Source organism: Dromiciops gliroides, chromosome 2 (genome assembly GCF_019393635.1).
Source record: "Dromiciops gliroides isolate mDroGli1 chromosome 2, mDroGli1.pri, whole genome shotgun sequence".
In the NCBI taxonomy this organism is placed as follows: Eukaryota; Metazoa; Chordata; class Mammalia; order Microbiotheria; family Microbiotheriidae; genus Dromiciops; species Dromiciops gliroides.
Window position 1 is genome coordinate 659,069,668 of NC_057862.1, and position 21,892 is coordinate 659,091,559.

At 41.0% G+C, this 21,892-nt stretch overlaps 1 protein-coding gene across 1 annotated transcript in view; it reads left to right on the forward strand.

Annotated features, from left to right (window-relative positions):
* Window positions 1-21,892, forward strand: part of CNGB1 (cyclic nucleotide gated channel subunit beta 1) — a 99,667-nt gene that overhangs the window by 67,625 nt on the left and 10,150 nt on the right. The window contains exons 22-30 of the mRNA XM_043981231.1: window positions 2,448-2,656; window positions 5,054-5,104; window positions 7,096-7,182; window positions 9,062-9,126; window positions 9,538-9,660; window positions 14,708-14,849; window positions 18,007-18,166; window positions 21,261-21,358; window positions 21,464-21,547. Coding sequence (XP_043837166.1) covers window positions 2,448-2,656; window positions 5,054-5,104; window positions 7,096-7,182; window positions 9,062-9,126; window positions 9,538-9,660; window positions 14,708-14,849; window positions 18,007-18,166; window positions 21,261-21,358; window positions 21,464-21,547 — 1,019 coding nt within the window. The remainder of the gene's footprint in view (window positions 1-2,447; window positions 2,657-5,053; window positions 5,105-7,095; window positions 7,183-9,061; window positions 9,127-9,537; window positions 9,661-14,707; window positions 14,850-18,006; window positions 18,167-21,260; window positions 21,359-21,463; window positions 21,548-21,892) is intronic.

Genomic DNA, 21,892 nt, shown 5'->3' on the forward strand with positions numbered 1-21,892 from the left:
TCTTGACATACCCTGCCTTCTCTAGCCAGAGAATCAGAGAAGAAGGTGTCCTACGGTGCTTACTTCCTCCAAACAGAGCCCATGTCCAACCTTTCCACCCTTCCCTCAGCTCTCCATTGGAATGTGCCTTGAACCTCTGAGCATTCCTTCTGTTCCAGTGGACTCTAACTCACTTTAGAGTTTCTTAACCTTAATTGTGTCATAGACCTCTTTGGCAGTGTGGTAAAGCCTATGGACCTCTTCTCAGAATAAGAGTTTTAAATGCATAAAATAAAATACATGGGATTTAAAAGGATACATGCAAAATACAGTTATTAAAGTTTTTTTTCGGGGCAATGAGGGTTAAGTGACTTGCCCAGGGTCACACAGCTACTAAGCATCAAGCGTCTAAGATTGGGTTTGAATTCAGATCTTCCTGAATCCAGGGTCAGTGCTTTATCCACTGTGCCATCTAGCTGCCCTGCTCATTTAAAATATATATATATATATATTTAGTGAGGCAATTGGGGTTAAGTGACTTGCCCAGGGTCACACAGCTAGTAAGTGTTAAGTGTCTGAGGCTGGATTTGAACTCAGGTCCTCCTGACTCCAGGGCCAGTGTTCTATCCACTGTGCCACCTAGCTGCCCCTAAAGTATTTTTTTAAAATGTTCACAGACTCGCAGTTAAGAACTTCTGTTCTAGATCCTTCCACTGTGACTTTCTCTGCTCTCAGACTCCAGAGTTAGAGATTTAAGAAAATGTAACAGCTTTGAATTTCTGGCTCATTAGAAACCTTCTCTTTCCTCTTCTCACCTCGGAGATTTCCCCCTGTATATTCCACCCTCACACCATATTAATGAATTTTAGTGAACAGAATGTTAATTCACTTTCTCTTTAGACATTTAATCTCCCCCCCCCCCTGCAAATTCATTTATTTCTCTTAGGTTCTTTTGACCCTACGTGTCCTCTCTCTTTGGATTTTCATTTATCCTAGCTTTGTCTTGTCCAAGAAAATGAATATGAAGATATTAGTTTCATTGTTAAGTTTTTCTTGTTAATTATACTTATTTACCTTTCTCGTGTTTCTCTTATTCGAAGAATTTATATCAACCAGTCAATAAACATTTATTAAATGTCTACTATTTGCCAGGCACTGTGCTAAGGGCTGGGTAAAAACCCTGCTCACTTTTGGTTTCTTTTGAATGAATGATTCAAATTGTGCTCTTTTGCTGAAAATCTATCTTTTTAAACTTATGTAATTAGACTTGTATTTGAAGGGTATAACCTCATCTCCTTTGCTTTTCTGAATAGCATATTTCAATGTCTTGATTGATTCTTTACACATGAGGAATAGTTCTGAGTTATTTAAATTGATTTTTTTTGGTAGATGAAGGCTTCTTCTTGGCTGCCTGATATGTTTTTTATTTGACATTGAAGTTTTGACATTTGATTATTCAAATGTCTTTGTGAGTTAAACTTGGGATTCTTCTCTGTCTACAATCTATGGATTATTTCTTGAAGTAAATTCATCAGATTGTTTCTAGGAGATCCATAATACTTAAATTATCTTTGTATGCGTTCTTTCAGTGCTCTCTTTAAATTCTATTCTGCCAAATTTTCTTACTCTTCAATATGTATGAGGGCTGCCGGATCTGCCAGTGTCTTTTTCAAAGTCTTTATTGGAGAAAGTTTCTTTGCCATTGTTCTAAATTATCTACTCTGCCATTTTAATTTCTTTTTTAAAGTTTTTTCCTGCCTTAATTTCTATCCTATTATTTCATTTTAATTCTTTCAGTTTTCCATCCTGTGGTTGCCTCCTTTTGCATGGAATTTTTATCTACAAGAATAGAAAAAGACAAAACTTCTGCTTAATATCAGTCTTACTTTTCTTTTGCTCCAATTTATTGGTTTGTTGTTGTTGTTGTTTGCTGGGCAAAGAGGGTTAAGTGACTTGCCCAGAGTCACACAGCTAGTAAGTGTCTGAGGCCGGATTTGAACTCGGGTCCTCCTGAATCCAGGACTGGTGCTTTATCCACTGTGCCACCTAGCTGCCCCCCCTTTTTGTTTTTGTTTTTGTTTTGTTTTTTCTTTTCTTTTGCTCCAATTTAAATCCACATTGTCTCCTGCCCAGTCCTTGGTAGGAAGATGGAACACATTGCAGTCCTAAAATCATATATTTAGAGCTAGAAGGGTCCTTAGGGGCCTTCTAGTTTAGCCCCTTAGATTTTACAAATGAAGAAACTGAGGCTCACTCAGAGAGGCTGAGTGGGCTCATCCAGGGTTACAGCAGGTGTCCAATGTAGAATCTGAATCAAATTCTCTCTGACTTCAAGCCCAGCCCAATGGATCACTTTGTTGCCTGATGGTCACCATGTTACTGTCCATGCTGAATGAGAAAAAAAAAATTCCTCCCCAAAAGATCCAGAGCTTGTGTGTGACTGACCACCACCTCTCTCTTCCTCTTAGACCTGATGTATATTCTTTGGCTTTTCTTCGTGGTCATGGCCTGGAACTGGAATTGCTGGCTGATTCCTGTCCGATGGGCTTTTCCGTACGAGACCCCAGAAAACATACACCTTTGGCTAATGATGGATTATCTCTGTGACTTCATCTATTTCTTAGACATCACCGTGTTTCAGATACGCCTGCAGTTTGTCAAAGGAGGAGACATTATTGTAAGTTGCCGGGCAAGTGGGAGGTCCAACCATGATAATGGAACTAGCTCGCTCTCCATGGTGCTTAACACTTGACAGTTAACTCTCAATTGTGCTTGGCACAAAGATATGGAAGTCAGGGCACTGACCTGTTTCAGTCCTAACCTTGGGCTTCCCTAGCTTCAGTTTCTTCCTCTGTAAAAAGAGAGGGTTACATTTTAGAGGGAGGTTCCTGAAAGAACCTTAGATTTGCATGATCTGTCCTCAAGGTGTTTACATACTATCTGGGAAAAACATGTACACATATAAGTAAATAAAAAAAATTCAAAGTAATTTGGCAAAGTGGGGCAGGAGACAGGAGCACTTAGTGGAAAGACCTCATGGAAGAGGACACGGCATTTGAATAGGGCCCAGTTGAGATTGGGAGGATGCTGGGAATTCTAAAAAGAAGTTAGGAGGGGAGGAGTATACTCCAGGCATGGGGGTGGGGGAAGACTGTACAAAGGCTTGGAGATGGGAAATGGGATGTTATTCATAATGAACAGCCAGTTGACCAATTGGAATGCAAAGTGCATGAAGGAAATAATGTGTAATAAACCATGAAAGGTAGACGAAAACCAGATTGTGAAGGACTTTAAATACCAAGCTGGGGGATTTGCATTTGAACTTAGAACTAATTGGGAATTATTTGAGCAGGAATATAACATGATCAGATGTGTGTTTTAGCAGCTGTGTGAGCAAATGGATTAGAGATGGTAGAGACTTGAGTCAGGAAGACCAATTAGAAGGCTATTCTAATAGCCCTGGTGAGAGATGAGAAGGTCATGAACTGGGGTGGGTGGAAAGAAAGGGATAGATGTAAGTGATGGCATAGAGGGAGAAATAATGAGACTTGGCACCTGTTTGATTATAGGGAGTGAGGCATATTGAAGTTAAGGATGACTAAGTATGTGAATCTGGGTGACTGGCAGGATGCTGGTGTCCTTGAAAAAAAACAGGGCACTTAAGTTTTGGGGAAATAATAGTGAATTCTATTTATATATTCTAAGTTTGAGATCAGTAAGTCAATAAACATTTTTTAAGTGCCTACTATATAGAAGGCACTGTGCTAAGAGCTGGGGATACAAAGGGAGGCAAAAGATAGTCCCTCCTCTTTTGTTTTGTTTTTTCGGGGCAATGAGGGTTAAGTGACTTGCCCAGGGTCACACAGCTAATAAGTGTCAAGTGTCTGAGGTCAGATTTGAACTCAGGTCCTCCTGAATCCAGAGCCAGTGCTTTATCTACTGCACCACCTAGCTGCCCCTAGTACCTCCTCTTAAGGAGCTTGTAGTCTAAAGAATATTTCAATGGGATGTTGAGTGGGATATGTCCGAGAGTTATATGGTGATGTAGGATTAGAGTTTAGGAGAGACTAGGGCTGGATGGATGCACCCGAAGGTCATCTGCATAGAAGTTATAATTGAATCCAAGGAAGTCAATGAGATCACCAAGAAAGAATTTGTAGAGAGAGAAGAGAAAAGGACTCAGGACAGAGGTTTGGGTCTCTGGAGACTGCAGTTGGAGGATGGGATGCTCATGATGACTGTCAAAGGAGAGGTTCAACAGGAAAGAGGAGGACCAAGAGAGATCAGTATCCCCAAAGTCATCAAATCAAATGAATGAACAGCCCAGAGTGTAGAGAGTATCCAGGAGACAGAGAGTACTTGATGGTGTAAGGTACTGCAGAAAGGTCAAGAAGGATGAGGACTGAGCAAAGATCATCAGATTTGGCAGTTAAGAGATGTCTGGTAGCCTTAGAGAGAGGAGTCCTGTTTGAGTGATGAAGTTGTAGACCAGATTTCAAGGGGGAGAAAAGAAAGCCAGAAAGCATCTCTGTAGCCAGTTTGCTCTCCCTTCCCTCTGTTCTACAGATGAAGAAACTGAGGGCCAGGGAAAGGAAGGGATATGATCAAGTTCACATAAACAGTTTAGTGATGGAGCTAGGAGGTGTATGGACTTGCTATGGTGCTTCGTCTACTGGACCATATAGAGACAGTGCCTATGATCCTGGTATCTGGAGATGAGGTTTTGCCTAGGACAGGAAAAGAGGAGCACTCACCTGGCCCAGGATGCTTGGCAGAGGACTGGCTCTTCCCTGCCTCAGTGCTTAGGTTGCTCTTAAATTAGTGATATCGTGAGCACTCACTACCCCCACCATGTTCATATTCTGATAGGGGATTATCTCTCTGAGCCACAGCAGTTAAATCTGATACCTTTTTTTTCCCATTTGAGAAACAAAATTCAGGTAACAGTAGCATCTCCCATCATCCTCTCACCTGCATTTTCCAGCATATTGAGAGAAATATACCCTAAGGTCAACAAACATTTATTAAGCACTTACTATGCTGATGTGATGATCATTTGTCCACTCTCTTTTAGACAGACAAAAAGGAGATGCGGAACAACTACCTGAAGTCTCACCGTTTTAAGGTACATCTTTTATACATAAGCTGTAAAATGCAGGGTTTCCTAGAGGCTGATTTCTATGGGCACCCCCATTTAAAGCACATCCTGAATGGGCTTAAGTGGGTCATTCATTCATTTGCTCTACAAACATAGATGGACCATTTGCTGCATTCAATGTCCTGTGCAAGGCACCACAGGGATATGCAGGAGAAGAGGGAAAGGAATAAGAATGTATTAAGTGCCTACTGTGTGCCAGGCACTCTTCTAAACATTTTACAACTATCTCATTTGGTCCTCACAACAACAGGGGGATGCTTTTATGATCCCCATATTACTGCTGAGGAAACTGAGGCAGACAGGTTAAGTGACTTGCCCAGAGTCACACTAATAAGTATCTGAGGCTAGATTTGAACTCAGGTCTTCCTGGCTCCAGACCCAGAACCTGACCATAAGGTTTCCTGTCTATAACATGAACATCATTTCAAATATGTCAGATTATACTGTGGGAATTGGGGAACTCATGTAAATATATTCCTGTCTTCATTCATTAATTCATTCCATGAAACATTTATTAAGTACCCACTGTGTGCAACATGAAAAGCATTGTCTCCTAATGCATAGGCATCTGGCCTTGGACCCCAGAGGACCTAGGTTCTGGGCCAGCCTGCTGGCTGTGTGACCCTGGGGCAAGTCACTTTTACCCTCTGAATACTTACTCTAGGCATTTTTGTAAATTGCAGAGAAGATGCCATTTGTATCAGTAGCGAGAATTTCCTCTTCTGGGAGTTCCTTATACTAACGAAATCAATCTAATCCATATTCCCAACATGGAACACAGTTTGCTAGATGCTAGATGTCTATGTTAACTAGGACCTGGTTAAATGAAGCCTTTATTGGACTCTGGGGCCATTGAATTCATGTGTCTGAACAACTCAAAACCATACCATTCAGAAGCAGATGGGTATAAACACCAAGGTGTACTTTGTGATCTGGTGTAAGGAGCTAAAATTCTAGCTAGTCTGTCTAAAATATCTAATGAGTGGTCGCCAATAAATTATAAGCTTTAGCAAGAGTTAGACTTTTAAGAATGTGGTCTAGAAAAATGACTATTGATGGGACATACTCTTTAGTTCGTGATACATTTCTAATTTTAGTATATGCTGCTGAAGTGAGTGCCCTGCCATATTATTTTTTTAAAGTAAGTTTTTATCGATGCCTTCTGTTTTTTATATCATCATAGTTACCCCAAGTATCCTTCCTCTTCCCCCTCCCAGAGAGTCATTCAATATAACAAATAGTATTTTGTAACCCCCCCAAAAAAAAAAGATAGAAAAAGAAGAAAAAATAAACACAACTGATCAATACATTGGAAAAAGTCAGAAAACACATGTATTCCTGTAGTGCTCTCACTTCCACAAAGGGTTGGTTGGGGGGGGGGGAGGTGTCCTCTTTTATCTCTTCATTCAAGTTATTCTTTATCTTGTTATTTTTGTTAGTCATTTTTTTTTTTAGTGAGGCAATTGGGGTCAAGTGACTTGCCCATGGTCACACAGCTAGTAAGTGTTAAGTGTCTGAGGTCGGATTTGAACTCAGGTACTCCTGACTCCAGGGCCAGTGCTCTATCCACTGCGCCACCTAGCTGCCCCTTTTGTTAGTCATTTTTAAAAATTGGTGTATTATTGTTCTTTCCATTTACATCACTGTAGTTATTACTGTGTATATTATTTTCTTGGCTTTTCTTACTTCACCCTGCATCTAATCTTTTAGATCTTTTCATGCTTCTCTGTATTCATCACTTACATAATTTCTTAAAGCACAGTCATATTCCCTTACATCCATGTACCACAATTTGGTTTTGCCATTCCCCAGTTGATGGGCATCTGCTTTGTTTCTAATTCTTTGCCCTGGTACGATTCTAGTGCCATCTTTCCATGTACATCAGGGACCCAATGGCTCATGGGTGTCTCCAGTTTGTGACTTTCCTCTTATTTTTGTTTTTAAAATTTGCATTTTAGATGGATATGCTTTGTCTCCTGCCCCTGGACCTGCTCTATTTGAAAGTTGGTGTGAATTCCCTCTTACGATTGCCCCGCTGCTTAAAGGTAAGTTTATTGGCATAGGCCCCTCCATCAATATCTCCTGTGGGAAACTACCTTCTTTCTGCAGCCCATTTTATAAAACAACCAATGAAAGGGAAAAGGAATGTATGGTAGAAGCTGTGTCTTCATGGCAGGATGTGAAATGGAGGGTTGACATTTATCAGTTTAAAGTGGTCAAATGTAGACAGCTAATCTGGTTGAGTCAGTCACAATGTAAGTTTTTTTGGCTGCCTATTTTGACCAGTGGAGACAACTAGGTGGCTCAATGGATAGAGTGCTGGACCTGGAGTCAGGAAGACCTGAGTTCAAATGCAGCCTCAAATACTTACTAGCTGTATGACCCTGGAAATGACACTTAATCTTTGTTTTCCTCAGTTTCCTCATCTGACAAATGAGCTGGAGAAGGAAATGGCAAAACCCCTCCAGTCTCTTTGATAAGAAAACCCGATGGACAGTATTGATATGCTGTGGTCCACAGGGTCATGAAGAGTTGGACACAACTGAACAACAATTTTGACCAAGTATAAAAGATAATGTTCGGATGTCCACTTCTCCTAGGCTACTTAGAGGACACTTTAGTGATGAGAAGCTATGTCTAAATTCATTTTAATTCAATTTAATCAGAAATTTATTGAGATCCTGTTATGTGCCAGGAACTGTGCTAGGTTCCAGGGATACACAGACAAAAATAAAACATTCCCTATTCTCAAGGAAGCTATATTTTACTGAAGGAAATGATATATCCACAGACAAGTAAATAGCAAAAATGTATGTACCTCCTCTAGGGATATCCCAACTCCCATTAACATTATCAGGATGACTTAGAGGTGCCTAGTTATTCTTCTTTTTAGGGTTCTGGTGGAAACTGTTAGAGGGTGGATATTTCTATTACTATTGCTCATGAGCCCCCATCTGGTGTGCTCTCTACTGTTTATTAATCAGAGTTAATTACCTTTTAGCAAGAGATATTTACTAAAAGGGTAAAACAAGAAGAGTTGGTACAAAATCACCCTAAGAGTTATAAACAAATTCTCCCAAAGTACTTTCCTAGGTTAGTAGAGAGCTAAGGGGGGTAAATCACAGGTCCTTGTTGGATAGAAGTCCTTTTCTCCTTCTGTGAAATTCTCTTGAAGTTCACCTTAGGTATATGGCTCTGTGCTGAGTTCTAAGGGCTGGTGACTTTGTGAAGTACATAGCTGCACTTTAACTCTGTCCCAAAAAAGTCACGCTCCCTGATGGTGAATTTTCTCAATATAGAGTCTAATTTGTTCTTAAGCCACAGCTTCCAGCCCTGGTGGGAAGCACAAATCTTCTGATCTTTTGACCTTTGGAAGTTCAAAAGATCATCCTCTGGTCAATACCAGAAGAGAGTGACATTGCTTCTGGGCTCCTTTTCCTCCCCTTCCTCCCACCTTGCTGCCCTCTGGTAAAAGTACAAGGAATCTGCCTTCTCAAGTCACTTCCAGAGGTTGACCATCTTTTTGCTCAGATCTCCCCTCTGATATACATAGATGCAGAAATGTGTCTAATTCTTTCAATCAGTCCTAATACATGTTCTTTCTAGGGATCATCTGATTTGAGAGGGACTTGTTCACACCAAGTTTATATCTTTAGTTTAGTGCTTAATTTAACAGTGGAATCAAAGAGGCATTCTCTCTGCCTGATCTTGCTAATTACATTGATTGGGGTGGAGGGCTGTGGGCACACTCCTCCTCTTACACAGACAAAAGAAATGCAAAGGAGGTATGGGGAGGGGGCACCAACCTCTTGGGGGAATGAGGAATGGCCTTTTGCCTTTGGAAGTGGTACTTGAGCTGAGCCTCATGAGAGGAAGCTAAGTTTATCATATGCATTCATTGCACCCTCTCCTTCTCATTCACAGTACATGGCTTTCTTTGAGTTTAATAACCGGCTTGAAGCTATCCTCAGCAAGGCATATGTTTACAGGTGAGATGCAATGGCTGGTAAGGGTCATACGCAAGGGGGGAGGATTTTGCAGAGGGAATGGGTTTGAAGGCTTTTAGCGTCCAAATAATTTCTCTTTGCAAACACACCTGGCAGGTCTAGATCCCCCTAGGAAGGAAAGCTGTCATTTCTTTAGCCCTGCTAGGTTATTTTCTGAGATGTTTGGTGCACAGTACCCCGAGCTGAGAATTTCCAATTGGCTTTCTTATTGTGACAATGCATGTTCCGCTCATAGAGGGAGCAGACCCACTGGCCTTAGGGAAATTGCTGCATACCTTCATTTTAGATGCAATTTGAGCTTCTTCTCATTGTTGAGTCCCTTATCATAGGGAGAAGGGTCATCTTCCTCTTCCTCCCTGTTCTTAAAAAGCTGTTCTTGCCTTCCTTTTACAGAGTTATAAGAACCACAGCCTATTTGCTTTATAGTTTACATTTGAATTCATGTCTGTATTATTGGGCATCAGCCTACCAAGGACTTGGCTCTACTCACTGGGTATATGATGGAGTGGGAAACAGGTAAGCCATTATTCATCTTCTCTCTTCTGCCTTGGATCAAAGTTCCTTTTCTTCATAGCATGCAATATACAAGTGAGACAGATAAATTCTGATTTGAAGCAACATAATATAATAGAAGGCACATGGGACTCGAAATCAGGAGACCTGAGTTCAAATCTCTGTTCTGAGACTTACTAGCCATGTGATCATGGGCAAGTGACTTGGATTTTCTGAGACTCAGTTTCCTTATCTGTAAAATAGAGTTAAGAATATCTGTCACCTACCTACCTCAGAAGCAGTTGGGGGATAGAGTGTTTAACCAGAGTCAGGGAGGCCTGAGTTCAAATCCAGCCTCAGACACTTACTGTGATGTGACCCTGGACAAGTCATTTAATGTTCACCTTCCTCAGTTTCCTCAGCTGCAAAATGGGGTTAATCATTTCATCTATTTCACAGGATTGTTATGAGACAATTGTAAAGTGCTTGGCACACAGTAGGCACTTAATGGATGCTCGTTTCCTGCCTCCCTTTACAGCATTGTCATGGAGAAAATGAATGTTAACGTGTAATAGAGATGTGAATAATTACTATGATTACATAAATTTACCTATGTATCTGCTTTCATTTTGTTCCCAAGATTCGGGATGGGACTTTTGTAGTCATCTAGTCCAGCCCCCTTCTTTTTACAGATAGAAAACTTCATGAGACTCTTTGCTGGAGGTTACCCAGCTAGTAAGTGGAAGAACTAATAATGAAGCTGGGTTCTCTGACTTCCATTCCAGTAAACCACCTTCTATGCCAGCTCATCGGCTTTTTAAGCTCTAATGACCCCTTTAGCCGACAAAACACAAATGGTTTAAAAAAATGATCTCCTGGGGGCCCTCCCAGCTCTGAACTCTGTGATTCTATGCTTGGGCTGGTGGAGGGAGTCAATTACTTGTTGATTACTGAAGTAGGAGACCTACCAGAATACCAGCCCCTCCCAGACTTAGATGGTTTCTGTCTCTGCTCATTAGGGAGGTAGAAAGGCACAAGAAGACTGGTGTAACCACTGTTGACAGTTTCCTTACCAATGGACTGACATTTTCTTGTAAATGACATCAAAATTTGAGAGGGATCCCATTTTTTTCCCTCCAGTATGAACTTCCACAAAGCTCATCATGTGACTCTTTGGGGAACAAATATTCTTTCAAAATGACCACATTTTCAATGCAAAAATCATAAATTATCCCAATTATTCAAGGGTGGTTCTGAAAGGAATTGGTGGTTTTGTATGTTTTTTAAATTAACTTATGAAATTGGTATTAGTAAATCTTTTATATAGCAATGCTGATGTCCTTCGGAGCCAGTATCTTTCACACATCCTACATCTGTAGCCAGTGTACGTTTGGAATTCCTGGCATCTCCCATGCAATGAAATGTGTTATATATTCCCCAGAGCTAATACCTCCCTTGGTACTGAAGTGGACCCACTCCCTAACCCTTGCCTCAACTTAGCCCAAGACATGGAATCATTGGGTCATCAATGTAGACTTTGAAGGGACCTCAGAAGTCATCTAGTCCAGTCCTCTCATCTTACAGTTGGGGAAACTGAGGCACAGAGTGGTGAAATCCAAGGTCACATGGGTAGTACATAGCAGAGATGGGATTTGACCCCCCCCTTCTATGACTCTAAATCTAGTCTGTTACACCATACTTCTCTTGCTTACTCCCCTCATTAATTCCATGTGTACCTTCCCATTTTGGGTCCCCAGTCCTGACATTGTTTGGTTCCACAGGCCTTTCCCAAGTGGGCATACCAAATCATTATTCTTTCATTCTCTGGTGAGTGAGGAGGGGGGAGGTCATATACACATGCCTTCCAAGAAATCACCGAAAGGGTGACACACCTGGAGCCACCAGCTTTGATGGGACCTGGAGGGACTTCCCCCTGGAAGGACCAGTTGGGAGCAGGGAGGAGGCTATGAAGTGGATTCTCCTCTCCCTCCACCATGTTTCCCCTTCTCCATGGCTGTGACTCATCATGCCCCTAAAAATCCTCTTTCCTGACCCCTTGAGTATCAGGGCCATAGGATACTGACCTCTAGAACTTCACAAATTCAGAGAAGATGGAATGGAAGGTGAGCCAAGAAGGGGGGATGACAAACATTCTCCACTCCCTTCTGCCATGGTCCTTGGGCCTTTGTGGGACTTATTGTTTTTTAAGGGTGGAGGGAGGGGACATTCTTCATTAATTTATGTCATTAAGTTATAGCATAATTCTTGCACTATTGCCCCAGATAATCATGGCAAAGGTGTTTCAAGCAGTGGTTAGGTGGTACAGTGGATAGAGTGCTCAGGCTGGCATCAGGAAGACCTGAGTTCAAATCTGGCCTTAGACATTAGCAGTGCGACCCTGGGCAAGTCACTTCACCCTGTTTGTCCCAGTTTCCTCATCTGCAAAATGAACTGGAGGAGGAAATGGCAAACCACTCCAATATCAAGTAATTTTCCAAATAAGGTCATAGAGTTAGACATGCCAGAAAATGAACAAATGAGCAATAAAATCTACTGACATACTCTGAAGTTGCAGGCAATCAGGCACTTACTACATGCCAGATACTTCATTAGGTACTGCAGATACAAAGACAAGCAACAAATCCATCCCTGCCCTCAAGTAGCTCACAGTCTAATGGAGGAGAGATAATGTGCAAAGGGCTATGGACAAATAAGATATACAGTGCAAAGGGAGGGTCATCTCAGAGATAAGGCACTGGTGGGGGGAAGGGCTGGGAAGTGCCTCTCTGGATGATGGGACTTGAGCTGAGTATCAGAGGGGGCCAAAGATGCCCCAAGGCAGAGATGAGGAGGGGGATCACCAAAGGCTGAGTATAGTCTTCTGATTCCTGTATTCCTGTTGAACCAGCTCCCTCTGGTGGTTAGCGATTATTCTACCAATGAAATAAGCAGTGAACTTTTGGGTTCTTACCATTACAAGTCCATTTCATTTAATTAAACAAAAAATTTGAACACCACATCCGTGTTCCAGGCCCCATATTAAGGGCTGGAGATTCACATATGGAATACAACATGGCCGCTTATCGGGAAGAAGCTGCTAGAATTGGGGTTCTTAACCCCCAAATCCCAGGAAGGGCTCCATGAATAAATTGTCTAGGAACTTGGCTAGGGGAAAATAAAGCACATCCCTATTGTCATTAAGCTGGAATTAAAATTTGTGATTTCCTTTGACTATTTAAGAACATTCTTGTGAGAAGGGGTTCACAGACCACCAGATTGCCAAAGGGATCCAGAAAAAAACAAAACAAAACAAGGTTAAGAACCCCTGATCTGGAATCCAATGAGACATTGTAGTGTAATGGAAAGATCGCTCACGGGGCTTGGGTTCTAATCCTTGTTCTGCCACTTGCTATCTGTATGACCTTGGGAAAGCCGCTTCATTTCTTTGGGGGTCATCTATAAAATGGAGCCAGATAGTGCCTAGCAGCTGGCACGCAGTAGGTGCCTAATAAATGCTTTTTGACTGAATGGCCAAAATGATCTCTTCTTGACTTTAAATCCAAGATCCTTACACAGTCAAGGTATGGGATAGTATCACAGAGAGTGAGCTCTGGGGGGAGCCAAGATGTACAAAAATAAACAAGGAAAAAGTCCTTCTGGCTCCTTGTTTCTCATGAGCAATTAATAGTTGAAAATGGTCTATTTCCTAAAATGGTTTCACAGAATTTGGAGGACCTGTTTCCAGGCATGCTGAAGACATTCTGGAGGGGTTCTTAGCACAGTGGAACATGGAATCTGGAGTTAGGAGGATCTGACTTCAAATGCAGCCTCAGACACATGTGAGTTGTGGGACCCTGGGCAAGCCACTTAACCCCATTTGCCTCAGTTTCCTTAACTATAAAGTGGGGATGAAAATAGCACCTTGCTCCCAGGCTTATTTATAAAGTACTTTGAAAACTTTAAATCACTATATAAATGCTAATTATTATTATTAACCTAGGATCCAAGAACTTAAAAAAACCCCACTGTATTTCGAATACAATTAGGTTGAGGTTTTGTTTGGTTTTTGCAGTGCAATGAGGATTAAGTGACTTGCCCAGGGTCACACAGCTTGTTAGTGTCAAGTGTCTGAGGCAGGATTTGAACTAGGGTCCTCCTGAATCCAGGGCTGGTGCTTTATTGACTGTGCCACCTAGCTGCCCCAATTAGTTTTCTTTGTAATCTCATGTAGTTAATTTTATGCACTTAAAATCATGATTCTGAGAAGGGGTCCATAGATATCACCAGACTGTCAAAGGGGCCAAAGACACAAAAATTATAAGAGCCCTTTGTTCTTGAGAATCTTCTGTTTTTAATACCAGAAGTACACTTATGAACATATGTTGTTGTTCAGTCTTTTCAGTTGTGTCCAACTTTTTGTAACCCCACTCAGAGTTTCTTGGCAAAGATACTGGAGTGGTTTGCCATCTCCTTTTTCCAGTTCATTTTACAGATGAGTAAACTGAGGCAAATAGGGTTAAGTGACTTGTGTAAGGTCACACAGCTAGGAAGTGTCTGAGGTTGGATTTGAACTTAGGAAGCTGAGTCTTCCTGACTCTAGGGTTGGCACTCTATCCACTGCACCACCTAGCTGCCCTATGAACATATGGGTATCTCTTTTTTCAAAAATTGATTTCTTGAGTCAGGAAGACCTGACTTAAAATATGGCCTTACCATCTGAATGACCCTGGATAAGTCACTTAACCTGTTTGCCTCAGTTTCCTCATTGGTAAAATGGAAATCATAACAGCACCTGAACCTTCCAGGGTTGTTGTGAGGATCAAATGAGATAATAATTGTAAAGCACCTAGCACAATGCCTGGCACATAGTAGGTGCTAACAAATGTTAGCTAGTATTATTAGCTGTTGTTGTTTTTTATATAGCTACAGTATTCCTCCACATGGGAGTGCGTGCCTCTTAAGCAAACTAAGACGTGCAAAAAAGAAAGAAGAAAAAAGTCTCCTTCTCTTCCTTGTTTTTCATGAACAAATAATCCTGGCTTGAGTCACAGCCCTCTCTTTCTTTTTCTAGTTACATTCGATGCTATTACTTTGCTGTGAAGACCCTGATTACCATCGGGGGACTGCCCGACCCTCAGACTCTCTTTGAAATCATTTTCCAGCTTCTGAACTACTTCACGGGGGTCTTTGCTTTCTCTGTGATGATTGGACAGGTGAGTAAAGGTGGGATCAACAGTGCTCTCTGCTGGCTGGATTTTAAGGACCCTGGGAAACATCAAACATCCCTCTCACACTCTCATCTTCTTCAGTAACCTAAATTCACTCTCAGTCATTTGTTCTGTGGGTCAAACCCTAGTCCCTCATTCTCCAGACCTCTGTAAAAATGTAGAATACTCCGGCTGAGAAGGTGTCTCCTCAATCCCCAATTCCCAAGGAGGAATGGATTTTTTAGGTGCATTTGACAGGAGGGACCAGGGCAGGTGGAGGACAAGGAGGATCTGGTGGGATGCAGGTGCCACTAAGGGGAAGAAGTGATGGAAGATGAGCATGATTTTGAGGGTACCAAAGAAAAACTTCATGCTATGCTTCACCCAAGGACAAATCCTATGAATTCTTTCCCCTTCAGGTTTAGCATTGGTTTAAGGGTTTCAGTTTATTGGGCCTGGAGTCAAGAAGACTGGTCTTCCTGAGTTCAAATCTGGCCTCAGACACTTAGCTGTGTAACCCTGGACAAGTCACTTAACCCTCTCTGCCTCAATTTCCTCATCTGTAAAGTGAGCTGGAGAAGGAAATGGCAAATACTCTAGTATCTTTGTCAAGAAAACCCCCAAAGGGGTCATGAAGAGTCAGACAGACTGAAATGATTGAACAACAACAAGGATTTCAGAGTGGGTGAGAGAGCAAAATAAGGGGAAATAAATAAATAAGAGAATGGCAGGAAAAGACATAAAGGGGACCCTGGAGAAATCTCTTCAGAATTATGGGAGCAGAATTAATGTCCCACACCCCCCACCCCACTTATAGGTGATACAAATGGGTAGAATGTTGGGTTTGGAGTCAGGAAGACCTGAGTGCATATCTTCCCTTAGACACTAATTAGCTGTGTGAACCTAGGTAAGTCACATACATTCCTTATTTGTAAGATGAGTGGTTTACATTTGATGACTTCTAAGATCCCTTCCAACTATGAATCTATGACCCTATTATGTTTCTGCATTTTGTGGCGGCCTTTGAGCTCGGCATTGGGTGAATGGACCAAGTTGACCTCCTCCATATTTTGGCCCAACTCACTTTGGGAATTCAGGGCTGTTTGTTGAATGAGAAGCAGATCAGCATTGAAGAATAACATCAAAATGAGCTCTCAGGTCCTTTTCAGCTTTATATTTTATGAGCCTGTGAGTTTGTGAGTCAGACAGGACCTTAGAAGGCATCCAATCTGACCTTCCACCCAAAGAGTATTGAACTATGAAGACAAGTTGCAATAGCAGAATTAGGCCTCCGGTAGCCATGGCGAACTTAGGCTATAGTTATATAGAAATAGTGTTTAGAGCAAGGAAGGAGATACAGTCTCATTGTCCTCTGCCCTGGTCAGACTGCATTGAAAGTATCATATTCACTTCCAGACAAGGCACTTTAGAGAAGAAGAACAGCAAATATACTGGACAATAGAATTAGGATTTCCACAGGCTTAGATGTTGGGCCAAATTGAATAGAGTGAATTTTAGTGATGATAAATGTAAAGACTTGGACTTAGGTTCAAAAGATAAACATCACAAGTACAATGCAGGAGGCTTGGCTAGAGAGAAGTCTGAAAAAACATTTTTTGGGGGGGAGGTGTTCCCATATTGGAAGGTCCCCATGAGTCGAGTATGATATGGCAGTCCCCAAAGCTTGTGAGATCTAAGCTGGGTTTAGAGAATCATGGTACTCAGATTGTGAGCAGTGATAGTCCTGTTCTCCTGTCTCTCTCTCTAAATTATAGTGCTCACATATATAACCAGTACCAAATTCCTTGCCATCTTGGCGGGGAGGAGGTAGGGAGGGGGGAATTTGGAACTCAAAATTTTATTTAAAAGGAATATTCAAATTGTCTTTATATATAATTGGAAAAGAACAAAATACTATTGACAAAAATAAGAACTCAAAATTTTATAAAAAATAAGAAAATTAAAAATTGTCTTTGGATGCAATTGGAAAAAAGTACTATGAAGACAAATTTTTTTTAAAAATTATAGTATTCAGTTCTGGGTACCAGATTTTTGTTGGGGGGGGCGGGGAGCAAGGCAATTGGAATTAAGTGACTTGCCTAGGGTCACACAGCTAGTAAGTGTTAAGAGTCTGAGGCCAGATTTGAACTCAGGTCCTCCTGACTCCAGGGTTGGTGCTCTATCCGCTGCGCCACTTAGCTGCCCCTGGGTACCAGATTTTAAGAAGAACATTGATAAGCCACGAGGTGTCCACAGCAAGAATACCAGGATACTGAAGGTTCTGGAGGCAATGTCGTGTGAAAATTAGTTTCAGGAATTGGGATGTTTAGTATGGAGAAAAGATCCAGATACAAGATGAAAGACATCTTCAAGTATGTGAAGGGCTCTCATGTGGGAGAGGAAGTAGATTTATTTTGTTTAAGCCCAGAGGGAGGACCATGAGTGGAAATTGAAGACAAATGTCTCTGGAAAACATCCTAACAATTGGAGATGTCCAAAATGGAATGGGCTGCCTCAGGAGGTAGGAGGCAGCCCTAGCCTCCACTGGAGGTCTTAAGGAAGATGCTGGCTGATGACTTAGCAAGGTTCTTTCTTTCTTTCTCTCTTTCTTTCTTTATTTTTTGCAGGGCAATGAGGGTTAAGTGACTTGCCCAGGGTCACACAGCTATTAAATGTCAAGTATCTGAGGTCGGATTTGAACTGAGGACCTCCTAAATCCAGGGCTGGTGCTTTATCTATTGAACCACCTAGCTGCCCCTATCAAGGTTAATTCAACAAGGATTCTATCTCAGTTCTGAATTAGGCTAGGTGAGCTCCGAGCTTCTTTCCAACTCTGAGATTCTGTGGTTTGTAAAAGTATTTTCTGCATTGAGCTTGACTAAGGGAAGCCTCAGAAAACAAATTCCTACAAAGTATAAAAATGTCTAGCTGAGAATTTAAGGCATTCTCTTGAATTTTTGTAGACTTTAATTTAAATTTTATTTTCACTTCCAAATTCTCTCCCTCTCTCCACCTCCCGCCGCCCATTGAGAAGGCAAGAAATATGAGAGCCATTACAGATAGGAAGTAAACCATCCTCTTTAAGCATCTGACACATCTAATTGAAAATTGTTAATAAGCAGTTTCTCTGAATTTATTTGGACTCCTATTCTGCCCTCTCCAGATGAGAGATGTTGTTGGAGCAGCAACTGCAGGACAAACGTATTACAGGAGCTGCATGGACAGTACTGTCAAGTACATGAATTTCTACAAAATCCCCAGATCGGTTCAGAATCGTGTTAAGACCTGGTACGAATATACATGGCATTCTCAAGGCATGCTGGGTAAGAGCTGTGTTCCATTTGAAGTTTCTACTTCCACAAGGTCTCCTTTAGGTTAGCTTTATTTGTTTAGTGTATTTTGCTTTCCCAAATGTGGTAAGGTTGAATGAGAGAGATACATCCCATGTATTGGTTTACATAACATTTTATTTTAGTGAGAAAAGCCAGTTGAACAATTTTTTACAATTTTAACAACATTGTTAATACAAACAAGTTGGAAAGATTTAAGTGCTAATCAATGCCATGATCACCCATAATTCCAGGAGAACCAATGATGGTGCATGTAGTTGATGGATTCAAGATGCAGACAGACACGTTTTTGGACATGGCCATCATGGGAATTTGTTTTGCTTGTTATAAGTTTTCTTTTCTTTTCAATGTGAGTGAAGAGATGGGAAGGAGAGAAAATAGATGCTTGACAATTAAAAAAAAAGAAAAATATAACACTTTATACTATTCAAATTCTCACATCTATTACCTCTTTTGATCCCAACAAGACCCATGAAGGAGTATTATTTTATATGAGAAAATTAAGGTTCATAAAAGTTATGATTGACTTGCCAAGGCCACACAGATAGAAATAGAGCAAGGATGAGAAGATTGGCTCCTGACTTATATATAGTTTAGGGCTTTCCCACTGAACCATGTGGTCTCTTATCTATGCTTCCTTCTCCAGAGATAATTACAATGAATTATTAACAACGAAATCCAAAGAAGCCATTTCTAAGTGCTGGAAATGAATTATAGTTACTTTGCATAACAATCATTTCTTAGCCTCAAAGATCTAACTCTGTTTTCCTTCCTTTTTATTTATTTATTCATCCTTTTAAAATGTCCTCAGTTGGATTTTTGAGTGCATCCATGAGAAACATATTTCTGCTTAAATACTTTCAGCCTTTAATAATGAAAATGGCTTTTTCTGATTTAATAATTTACATATTTAACTTTCTCATTTTGTTTTCTATTGCCTTACAAAAAACTTATAGTCAACTCTAATTTATGTATAAGATGAGGGAGCAGAAGCAGAGATAATTGTCGAATAGCAGATAATACAGAAATTATTTTATTCTGACTTTAGAGTGCATTTTAAGTAGAGCTATAACTAGGTATGAGTGATCAGACTTTTGCCTCGCAGCAGCAAAATTTAGTAAGTGCCAAAATTTAAAATGATTTTTAAAAGATCGTATGATTTAAAACTTTGTTACATTTATATCTTGCTAGTTCTTATACTCCTTTAGCAGCACAGAAACAACTGAATTTAGCACATCTCAAAAACAATTAGTTGAAATCTGAGGCTATCAGATAACAACAATTTCTCCCTGTCTCTGCACCTACATTTCTTTCCCCCTCTCCTCTTTTCAGGCAGTACAACTGACCAAGCTTCTTCACAACTCAGTTGATATCCACTTCATCAGTGGTCTTTCATTGTTCGGAAGTGTATCCCCACAGGGCTTTGTGTCCTAGGATCTTACCACCAACTCAACTGCATTTGGCTTAATTGCCTCTTGTACTAATCTCACAAAGGAGGTAGCGTGGTCTAATAGAAAGAATTGGCCTCAAAGCCAGGAAGATCATAAATCCTGCCTTTAACACCTCTTTGCTGAATGTCCATGGGCTCTATCCACTTTGACACCTAGCTGCCCCAAGTCACTTAATTTCTGAGTGCTCTAGGCTACTTAACTGAGACTATAAATTGCAGAGGCAGTTCCTCATACCAATGAAATCACAGGTCTAATCTCTATCCCTATTGTTTTCACTTCAGCTATACAGGAGGATGCTATTGGCCCTAGGCACCAGAATTGCTAGCCAAGGTACTGATTGTACTATTTGGCTTACTTTCCTAGTTTTGTTTGGCATAACTTAAAGTTCAGTCTCATAGTACCTTAGTGTTGATGGGGACCTTGGTGATTATCTAGTCTGACTCCCTACCTCCTGTAAGAATGTTCTCTGAAGCACTCCTGGCAAGTGATCATCCAGCATCTACTCAAGCACTTTTAGTGCTGGTGAGCTCATAACCTCATGGGGCATCCCATTCTATGTTCAAACAGCTCTCATTGATACAAGTATCAAGCCAAAGTTGGCTTCCCTGGACCTTCCCAGCTTTTGAGCCTTGTTCTGCCCTCTGAATAATTCTATCCTACTTAAGTTCATTTGGGAAATTAGAAAAAAAATGTCTCAGTGTTTCAGGCATCAGGGTTATAGTAGATCTGAGATAACAAATTTGTTACAGATGATCTATAAGGCCAATAATCTGCCTTCAGTCCATCAGAAGTTGGACCAGGATTCCCATTTAGTTTAGTTTCTTTAGTACCACCTCTCTCTCTCTCTCTCTCTCTCTCTCTCTCTCTCTCTCTCTCTCTCTCTTGCGGGGCAATGAGGGCTCAGTGACTTGCCCAGGGTCACACAGCTAGTAAGGCTGGATTTGAACTCAGGTCCTCCTGATTCCAGGGCCAGTGCTTTATCCACTGAGCCACCTAGCTGCCCTGTGCCATATCTCTCACAATAGTCCATGAACTCCAGGATTATAATTCCTGGAATTGAATAAACTAATGCTGTTAGATTTTGTGAGTTCCCCAGAATCCTTCCAAATCTGAAGACTTTTTTCTTTTTTGCTTCTGGGATATAGAGGAAAACTATCATTATTCTCCAGTCCCCTCCTCCTTCCAGTAGTATAATAGTATGCTGTTCTGTTATGGTCTCTGACCCTGCCCCATACCATCCTTTGGAAATTACAGATACCCTCCCCCACATACAGACTCTCAAGCTCCCCCACAATTAGTATATGGGTTTTGTTTTTTGTTTTTTGGTTTTTTTTGCGGGGCAATGGGGGTTAAGTGACTTGCCCAGGGTCACATAGCTAGTAAGTGTCAAGTGTCTGAGGCTGGATTTGAACTCAAGTACTCCTGAATCCAGGGCCAGTTCTTTATCCACTGTGCCACCTAGCCGCCCCTAGTATATGTTTTATTGAAAAGCTTAGATGTACCCCACCCCACACACATTTATCCAGCTACAGACATGACAATGTACTTGTGTGTCATGCAGCATAAATGAACTTCCATAAGGAGTAAGTGATGTGTTTCTTCTTCCCATTTATCAGATGAATCTGAGCTGATGGTGCAGCTTCCGGACAAGATGCGACTGGATCTCGCTATTGATGTCAACTATGACATTGTCAGCAAGGTGGCTCTTTTTCAGGTACATTTGCCATTTGAGTCAAAGTTAAACTGTATTCTTTATGTGGACTCCAATACGTTTGCCTTTAAATTCTGGGTCCTTTCCTCTCTCCCTCTCTTGGAATAGGGCTGTGACAGACAAATGATTTTTGACATGCTGAAGAGGCTAAGGTCTGTGGTTTACCTGCCCAATGACTATGTATGCAAGAAGGTATGGACCACTTTATCCATTTCTTTCTTTCTTTCTCTCTTTCTCTCTCTCTCTCTTTCTTTCTTTCTTTCTTTCTTTCTTTCTTCCTTCCTTCCTTCCTTCCTTCCTTCCTTCCTTCCTTCCTTCCTTCCTTCCTTCCTTCCTTCCTTCCTTCCTTCCTTTTTCCTCCATCTACATATTTGTCTGTCTGTCTATCTATGTGATTGACAAAGAAGTCAGAAAAAATCATAGTGACTATGTGAAAGGGAGAATGATTTGAAAAGTAATTATTGGAATGTATAAATTGTCTACTTGCAAATGAATAATAATGCTGTTGCTGCTGATTACTACTACTAATCTCATATT